The 9,723-nt window shown below is 39.4% G+C and overlaps 1 protein-coding gene across 1 annotated transcript in view; it reads right to left on the bottom strand.

The window, feature by feature from the left end:
- Positions 1-1,121: 1,121 nt before the first annotated feature.
- The window catches only part of PRUNE2 (prune homolog 2 (Drosophila)), a gene marked incomplete at its 5' end in the record, with an annotated part of 56,075 nt that continues 47,473 nt past the window's right edge, over positions 1,122-9,723 (bottom strand). The window contains 3 exons of the mRNA XM_010073357.1: positions 1,122-1,256; positions 1,365-1,954; positions 2,392-8,956. Of these exons, the coding sequence (XP_010071659.1) occupies positions 1,122-1,256; positions 1,365-1,954; positions 2,392-8,956 (7,290 nt within the window). The remainder of the gene's footprint in view (positions 1,257-1,364; positions 1,955-2,391; positions 8,957-9,723) is intronic.

Below are 9,723 nucleotides of genomic sequence, written 5' to 3'. Positions count from 1 at the left end.
TACACCGAACTGAAAACTGCTTGGTAGAAACTTGAAAAAAAAAGTAAAAATCAGTCTCGCATTTCACACAAACAATGTTTCCACATGGTTCACATCTCATATGTTCTTTTCAGTAAGTGCAGCTCAAAAGGAGTAGCAAGTACAAAACAGTTACACCCCTAGTTTTATTTGTACTGTGAAGATTCTTCTGCTGCTCACAAGAATTTCACTGTATAAATGCAATGCCAGGTTCCTCTTTGTAAAACTGCAGCATGTCAGTTGCAGACACCAAGGAGAAATGAGGTCAGACTTCCACACTTGCATCTCTGGGGCTACTGTAGAAGTCCACTGTAGGAGTTACAACCTCCTGGTTGTAGAAGATGAGCAGTCACCAACAGAAGCACCCTCTCCAATACACTACAGTAGATGTAGTCAAGAGGGTCATCTCTCTGTCTATCTGGTGTCACAGCAGGGAGACAGTAGGCAGTAGTCAGCACAGAGGCTGCACTTCCTTCCAAAGGCAGGTGCAAATACACTCAAACTGCCTCAACTGCCAGATCCGTCTGAACAGACAGAAATACTGCTCTGACCTGACTACAGCTTGGAAATAACCACAAAGACCACAATTTTCAATCATCTTTTGCTTTCCTCTAAAAGCAGCAGCTTTTTATGACCCTGGGCCTTGACTATCTTCCTTTCCAGCAGTTTTGCATTAGGCAGAGATAGAACTTCACTTTGACCCTTCCATAGTCTCATGACTGGCGCTGCATCTGGACTGGCAATGCCACCAGTATCTGGCTTTGGCTTGCATTCCCTGGCCGCGTCTATATCAGATACAAGGGTAGATTACATAGATTATGAAGTCTATGGGACTTCACAGAAGGAAGATGGGCTTATTCCTGCAGGGAAGTGGCCTTACAAGCTTTCTGCATTGCAAAAAAATCCCAGTTTGACTCATATCAAGCAACCAAGAGCCAAGACTCTTTTTACAAAGGGAGGTACATAGTGATACTTAAATCATGTAAATATAATTAGTACTTCAGAGTTTAAAGTCCTGCCATCTATTCACAACATCATACACTTCAATAATCCAGATAACAAGTGAACAGAAGACTCTTGAAAGGAAACAGGTTGGTTTTTCCTTACCCGGATTTTTGACTCAGTTCTTTTTCCCTGTTGAGAAGCACTGTTTCTTCCTTCATTTCTTGGTCTGTTGCTACATTACTTCTGAGCCTCTGTTCAGAATTTGCTTCCCAAGCACCATCACCACCTACCAGCTTCAACACATGTGTTCCTGCGATGCCAGAACTCTCATCCTCAGTAGTCAGGCTGTCTGAAGGAGAACAGCCCTCACGTCCAAAAGATTTCTGAAGGGGAGTTTCTACTTGAAATTCTGCTCCAGTGTCAAGAATCAATTTCTGTGCTACAACAGCTGCTAGTTCTTTGCCAGAATGTCCAGACTCTGATTTTGGCATCTCAGACTCGGCAGAAATTTCTTCAGGTGATTTGTCACTGACTTCATTTTGTCCCAATATAATCCAGCCCTCATCTTGCCCACAGCTCTCCTGTGATCTTTCATCATCCAGTCTTTGAGGCACAACAGAAGAACTTTTCTCTTCTAAGTGAACAGAGTCCCATTCAGTCCCACAAACAGAGCGATCTTCCCTTTCATTTGTAATGGAGATCGGCAGAAAGGTATCCAAGGAGCCTGGTGAAAAGCCTTCATGAGATTCTGTTTGTTTAGCTACATCACCTTCTTGAAATGCAAAATCACTTTCATGTCTTTCAATGGTATCCTTCGCTGATGGTATATTTTCTTCCTCAGTAACAAGGACATAATCCATCTCCAGTGAAGCTGGGTCTCGGTGCACCTGCATCCTCACATCTTCCTTACCCTCTGTACTTTTCAGTTCAGGGATTTCAGAGGAATTTCTTGGCGTATTCTCCCTGTGAAGTAGGGAGTCAGCGCCAGCTTCTAGAAAAACAGGCAAACAGAAATTCCTTTTAGTTTTTGAATTACCATTCCAGTCCCCATGATTTCTTTAAATCAGTACAGTGAGAGAAAGCTCTTCTCAGTTTGCTTTGCTCTGTTAATGTGTACTTGAATTTTATAACATCATCATCATTATTATTGTTAAAGATTACACATTAACACTGTAATCTTTCCTAAGAGATATATGATTCCATGTCCCATATGCTAGACCCTGTACAAACAACAGAAACAATGTTCCTACTTCAATGTTTAAAAGCTTTAGATCTGTCTAGAAGAGGTCTTCCCAAAGTACAAGTTTTTGTACATCAGGGAGACAAACTTCAAACTTCACTCAAAGCCTGATCATTCAGCAGTAATACTCCAGACATTTCCTTCTTTCTTTGGCCTATGAACTCACTGTGGAAAGGAGGTTTTCTTACCATCAGGTGATCTTTTATCTCCACCTGGCGGTGAGTCGACATCATTTGTTTCTGCTTCAGATTTTCTTATCAACATCTCAGAAGCTCCCAGAGTTACTTCAGACTCCGAGAGTGAAGGTACTGACATGTGGTTTTCCTGAAGGCACTCTGTGGATGCGTCAGACACCTGACATTTAATGCTACTGTCTTTGGTCACTGGCATGCTTTTTGCACCTTCTGAAGGAGTTGGCAATGGTAAAGGTTTTTCCAAAGAAACACTGTCACAGAATGGCTGTTGTAACATGAGCTCACCCTTTGCACACTCACTGCTGCTAGAGGGTTCAGCATCAAAAGTTACAGAGGATGATGGAGTTTGCATCTCTGGTGATTGGTCACTAGACATTTCCTTAAACACAGGAACATAATTTTCAATTTCATCTTCAGATTCTTTCGTTATGTCATCAACCAGTTGATTATTTGAATGAGATGCATGGACTTCATTACCACCAGGCAGAAAGGATTTGGGAAAGAATATCTGTTTATCCTTTGGTTCCTCTTCTGCTACTTCACTGCCTGCTATTGAGAGTATATTCATTCCACATGTGCTTGCTGGGACATCACTCACTGATGTGTTCCCAACGTTACGTTCTACCTCCACCTCAGATTTATCTGCATATTCTTCTGTCATGTCTAGCTCATCACCAGTTATTGCTGCATGGTTAATACCAGAATATTTTCCAACTTCAGCCAAGGCACTAATTTCATTTAAGCTTTGTTCTACCCTATCAGGTAGAGTGAAATCCATGGGAACCAAATGCATTTGCGAGGTCACTATTTGAGCTGTATCAGTTGGTGTTCCTTGATGGCTTGCTGAAGTAAAACCTTCATGGTACTTGTCTTTCCGATCTAAGGACATTGTTTCTAAAACTTCATCAGTAATTTCAGCTGACACAATTGGGTCAGTAACAAATTTATTTTCTAGACCATACTCTTCCAAAATTGCAAATTCAGGAGGCTCCTGAGTATTAGAGGAGATTAGCTGATAGGATTCCTCGGGCTTTCCCTGATCATAGATCTGCAGGCTAGTGCTTTCAGACTGTGTCTCTACCTTCTGCATTACTAACTGACACTTTGAATCAAAATCTGCCTCTTTACTCATATTTGACCATGAGTGAATCGGCTGACTGTCTTTGTCTTCAGGCTCCATCCCAATCTGAGAAGATGGGATAGAGGCAGGCTTAACTTCATACTCCTGGCACACGTCAGGACTGCTTGATGCCTCTGAACTATTGTCCTGATCACAGTGACTTAATATATCAGGATTTTCCCCATCTGATTTCAAAGTGACAATCTGCCCCGCATTAGTCCACAGGTCAGGTTCCACTGAAAACAGCTGATTACTTTCTTGTGTGTTATCCTGTAAGATATCTGGGATAAATGCAGTTTGGGGAACTAGTATACTCCATCCTGGACTTGACTTCTCTGTCATTTCAGAAGATAAGTCTTCTACAGTGAAAGCACCTGGGAAGGAGTTGTGCAATTCCAGTCTTTCACCAGCATCCTGTTGTTGTTCTTGAGGAATGAGACTTGCATTTTGCTCATTGTCTTTTGGTAGATCCACTACAGTGATTTCTTGAACTGATGTATGTTGCATACTTTGTTCCTCATCTGAAAAAGGATTCCGTGGAGTCAGTTGATCTTCCTCATATGTAGGAAACAACTGCTCTTTTGAGCCCCTTTTTTCTTTATCCAGTATGAAAGGATCAAATTGTTTGAACCGTACAGTGTCTCGATTTATTTGACTATCAGGAATATTCATAGGATGTACTAGCCTTTTATTTTCTTTTTCATCACAGTGCAGGGAGGGAGGCTGATTTCCATCATTACTTGCATTAGTGAAATGTGCTTCTGTTAGTTCTTCACCTTGTGGTGGTGATCCCCAGGAGTCTTCCTTACTATTTGTTAACTGGTTTGTTGCAGAGTCACTTGAAACAGAATACTGATCTTCCACTTGCTTTTCTTCACAAGGCTGTGAATTCCACCATTCTGAACTGTCATCTCGAAAACCAAATGTTCCCACTGTGGATTTTGGATCAGTTCTTAAATCAGCTTCCAATGACATATTCCACATATCTACAGTTTTTAAAGAATACTCTTCTTTATCACCACCAGCAAAAGTGAATGCAGTATCTTCATTCATTGGATACAAATGTGAGTCTTCTCCACTACCTGTTTCTTCACTGAAAATACTCGCTTGAGCTTTTTTCTGCAGTGTTTCACAGTGACTTAAATATTCTGAAGTGTCATTATGTTCCATTATAGTCAAGTCCTCCTGCAATACTTTCCCAGCTTTAATTGTTTCAGGATTTTCATTGAAGATGCTTACTTGGACTTCCTCTCCCACCTTAGTTTTTGCCTCTAAATTGTCCTCATGTGCTTCAGGAGTTGTTGCATTGGATTGAGCATAGTCCTCTCCAATTTCAGATGCTTTGTGCTGCTTGCCTTCATACATGGAATCTTCATGAATCACTTCTGGACATGCCTCTGAATACTCTGAATCCTCATTTATGTCAGGACTTGATAAAGAAGATACAGTATCATCATCTACATGGGCATTCCAAAAATCTAAGCTTTTAGGAACTTTGTTCTGTTCAGCATTTGTTTCAAATCCTTCTTCAAATTCATTCCCAAATTCATTCCTTTTACAAGCATCTTCAAGACTCTTACTATTTTTAATATCCCACAAATCTCTACTTCCCTTGTGATGACTGGCAACTGGAAGGTCTCCCCACACATTCACAGATGCATCACTTAAATCAGGACTTGTTCCAGTTGAGTATGCATTATCATTTATTGAATCACTCCACACATTATTTTCTTCCAAATAACTTTTGATCTGTATATCCTTTGAAAGGCTACTTGTGGTATTTGCCATTTCAAGGACTTCACTTGCCTCAGGACTTGTTCCAGGAGATTGTGAATCTTCACACAGCTGTGAATTCCAAGCAGTTTGGGGAAAACTGTCATTAAGCATTATACATGGCTCTCCATAAAGATTATTAGCAGGTTCTAAATTTTCAGAGTTTTCATTTCTCCCAGAACTTATTTCATGTGAAAATGAATTTTCCACCACAGGCATATCTGTAATGCCAGGAACACTGGCATGTCCAGAAGAAGGACTCTTCTTAAACTCATCTGTGAAAGACTTTTCATGAGTCCTGTTCAGTTCTGAGATATTTTTGAAAGATACTAACTCAGAGTTACAACTGCCTGGACTGTTAGGAACCATTTCATCTAAGTCTTCTTTCACTTCTCCCATCACTTCTTGTGGTTCACTCACCAAAGAATTTGATGTGGCCAGGTGACAGCCACCCTTTCCAGAGTCATTCCAGATGCCTGAGCTTCCGGGCATTTTAGAATAATTATTTTCAGGATTATCACTACCTTTATCAGAAGTTTCAGAGATACTTTCCATCTCAGGACTTGCTGCATCCTCTACCACTGTAGTCTCCTTTTCAGCTTTCTCAGAAAGCAACTGTGATGTTTCAGTATAGTTGCAATTTTGTGGTCTGGAGTCATAAAAAGATTCATAATTTTTGCCTTCTTCAGAAGTATTTGAAGAAGGTTCTACATTATTCTGTGACAAGTCTTTCCTCTCTTCCTGACTAACTGGATTACTTTGACTGGAAAATGACTCATTCTCTGTGACTAATGTTTCCAAACTAACACTATTCCTCATATTTTCTTGGGAGCTGGGAACTTCAGTTCTTGACCTGTTTTCTTCTGAATCTGTGTTACATGAAGATTCACTGTCCTCTTGCATTGGTTTATTACACATGTCACTAACCATTTGCTGTCCACTTATCTCATCTGTTCTCTTATATTCCTCTTTTCCTTCCTGAGAGATGACAATGGCATTGTCCCAGACTTCCTCACAACCTTGCTCAGTCTGCAAACTCCATGAGTTTGGCTGCTGCACTGAATCCTGACTATTCAGCTTTTCATCAACAGTTTCATCAACAATTTTTTCAGCAGTGTTTTGTGCTGCCTCCCTACTAAGTATCTCACTCTCTAAGTCACGTATTTTCAGATCCAAACCATTTCCAGTGTCTGAAGTTGGTGTAGACGTGTCTGTGTCTTCTACAGGAACACTGCTCACTGTTTCTACATTTTCAGATGCAGTCTGTCTAGTATTTAATTCGTTCTGTGGTGGTGATAAGTCATTCACTGTTTGATTGTATACCAGTGTTATTCTTCTGTTTTCAGGTATAGAAAAATTATTTTCACTGGTATGTATCTCAGCTGAAAAACATTGATTAGCTGTTTGTTCTGAATTAAGGAAAGCTTTAGCAGAAGCAGAAAGAGCAGTAATTTCAGAATTTCTTTCTTGTAACTGGTTGACATTATTTAGGGGAGTGTTCCAGATGTCTGTGTTTCCAGTGCTTGAAAAAGGCATGTTTCTAGAAGACAATGTTTCCTTATCTGCTTTCTCAAGTACTTTTGGCTCAGATGAATTTGGGTTTATCAATTTACCCATAATTGTTTCTTTGTCAAAATCTTTGTCCTCATTTTCTCTTTCATCTTCTATACATGTAGGTGATATATACGAATCAGATGTTGAGTAATTGGTGTCTGGTGGAGAAACAACTAAATCTTCACCTATGTTTGATGAACTAAGATTTGAGTGTTTATACAAGAAGATATCCTCCCATGGCACCACTACTTCTGTTACTTCTTTCCTGATGTTTTTATCATACATATTCCAGGTCTCTATATTTTCAAATTGTTTTGGTCTATGTTTAGGGTCACCAAATACAGTTTCTTCATCTGCTTGCAGCTTGGAATAATTTTGCGTATTGTTGAAAACAGAACTTGTATTTTCAGATTTTCCGTATTCTTCTAGGGAATAATCTCCTTCTTTATCCCAGGCTTCTGGAGATACTTGGATAGGTGGATTTACAGTCTCATTGTCCACTGTGATTTCTGAAGAATCTGATAAACTAATTTTTGATATGGCCCATTCCTCAGGAATATTCACTGATTTTTTCTCTCTATCCAGTTTGGGTATGTTCCATACATTTGCTGAGGATCTAGCAATATCTCCTGCATCAAATTTAGTCCAGATTTCATAAGAGTCTCCAGCTAGCTGACTACTTTTCCCTTCACCACTACACCATGCATCTGACATCATAGGTGTTGGCTGACTGACCTTCCATGAGTCAGTAAAGCCCTCCAGTTCTTGTTTTGTCTCCTCTAAGGAAGCAGTTTGCAAATGTGAATGTTCACTGTTTTTCTCCTGATTCTCATGGTTCCAATTATGTTGTTTAAGCTGATTATCCCACAGACCTGTTCTCATGTATTCCATTTGCTTTGGCTGTTTTTGGAGGAATACAGAATCTGAGGCTCTTCTATTAACATGCTCTCGTAGCAAGGGACTGTCTTTACAATCTTGCCATAAGCCAGGGCTCTGAAATACAGATTCCTGCTCACTTGAACTCCATGTATCAGCATTTCTGGACTCCAGGTCAAAGCCATCCCACCAGCTCCCATATCTAACTCGAGACTGAGAACAATTTGTGCCATCCATTTCATTAATTTTTTTAATGACATCTTGTGGAAAAAATAAAGACCGCCCATTGTCTAATGGTGAAGTTTCTACAAGACTGTTCATAGGAGTTGGTGGAATTCTTGAATCATCAGATTTCAACACTTGTGGTGTTGAAAGAGAAGAATCACCTTCAACTAAATCAATCAAACTCGAAGTTTTCTCACACATTTCTCCTGGATTCTTATCAAATTCAACTAAATTGTCTTCCTCATTTGTTGGAATAAGTAAGTCAGTTGAATAATTTGCTGTATCATTTTCTAGCAAGTTTGCTTCATCAAGTTCTTTCTGCACAGTGAGTTGTCCTTCTGATGAATCACTGTTAAGGAAATAGTCATCTGCTGGGGAGCAATCAACAGAACGAGAAGATGACTCGGATGGAACTGTAGCCACAGGTGGTAGATCAAAATTGAAAAGATCAAAGTTATCGCTATTGTCTCTAGACTGAAGTTTCTGTTCTTCGGCTATTGCTCCTTCAGGAATAGGGCTACAGGAATCAAAGCCAGGCAGAAGACTGTGATGGGAAGCAGCACCTTCTCCAACAGGGCTATCATCACTAAGGAAAACAGAACTTTCCTTAGAAGACCGGCTGCTTCTAATGGTAGCCAATCCACTGTCTGGACTCACAAGGTCTATATTAACATCAACGTGAGCTTGAATAGATCCATTTAGATCTTGAGGATTTTCTACAAAATTGGCAGAACTGGGCTGTGGTTCTACATCAGAACCATATAACTCCACAATACCAGAAGATCCTTGTGAAAGTGGAGCACTTCCAGCAACAGCTTCAGTAGAAGAAGTTCTACTGTTTGATACCATTTCTGGTTGTCTTCTATTTATAACTTCCTTAACTAGAAGAAAAATTTGATCACAGGTCACCAAAGAATTTTCTTGATGATAAATGAGAATTTGATCACATCCACATTCTAGGGGATCCAGCTCCAAACAAGGATTCTGACATTCTTCTAATTCACAGCAGATCTGTTGAAAAATAGGATGTTTCAAAAGCCATTGCAATCATGGGAATAAGAGCAGATATTGACTATTTCACCATTTAATATAGCCATACCTACCCATTCCTATTAATCTATTTCTTGGCCATTTTGCTGCAACAGCCTTATTATGATCCCTAAACAGATGAAGCATTAAAATAGCAGATCAATACAAAAATGTATGATATAATCAGTCAGAATACTTGAAATTACACCATTTTACTTCAAGTTCCCTTTTCATTAGTAAAAGAAAATACAAATAAATATTTAGCTGTTGCCTTAAGAAATCTGAAGAAAATGTGTAAGGGCACATGAGAAAAGTATTTCTAGAATGGGATAATTAGATTCACAAAATAAATGCATTTATATTGACCTTGAAATTAACAGAGTAATTTAACCACCTGCCCCCCTGCCCCTAAAATGAGAAGTTTTTAAGACTGAGAAAAAGGTTCAAAAAGTTGCCACTGAAGTGATTTCTTCAATCTGGGGACAATATAGTCAAAAAAATGGACAGCAACTGCCTTTGGATAAATGATGATCCCAGTAATAATTTGACTTCACTTCAGAGCTTAAATTCCTCAGTGATAACTTACACACAGATGAGTTCTGGTCATTACCATTTACAGTGTGTTTGCTCATCCCTCACTGCGAAAGACTCATTTGTGTAGATCACAATACACAACACAAAACCAAACCAAAACTATTAAAAAAAAAAAAAAGGCCTTTCTGTTTTAGCTAAATTGAAAAATCTTGTCT

Source organism: Pterocles gutturalis, unplaced genomic scaffold (genome assembly GCF_000699245.1).
Source record: "Pterocles gutturalis isolate BGI_N339 unplaced genomic scaffold, ASM69924v1 scaffold10567, whole genome shotgun sequence".
Lineage (NCBI taxonomy): Eukaryota > Metazoa > Chordata > Aves > Pterocliformes > Pteroclidae > Pterocles > Pterocles gutturalis.
This window is presented reverse-complemented; position numbering and strand designations above follow the sequence as displayed.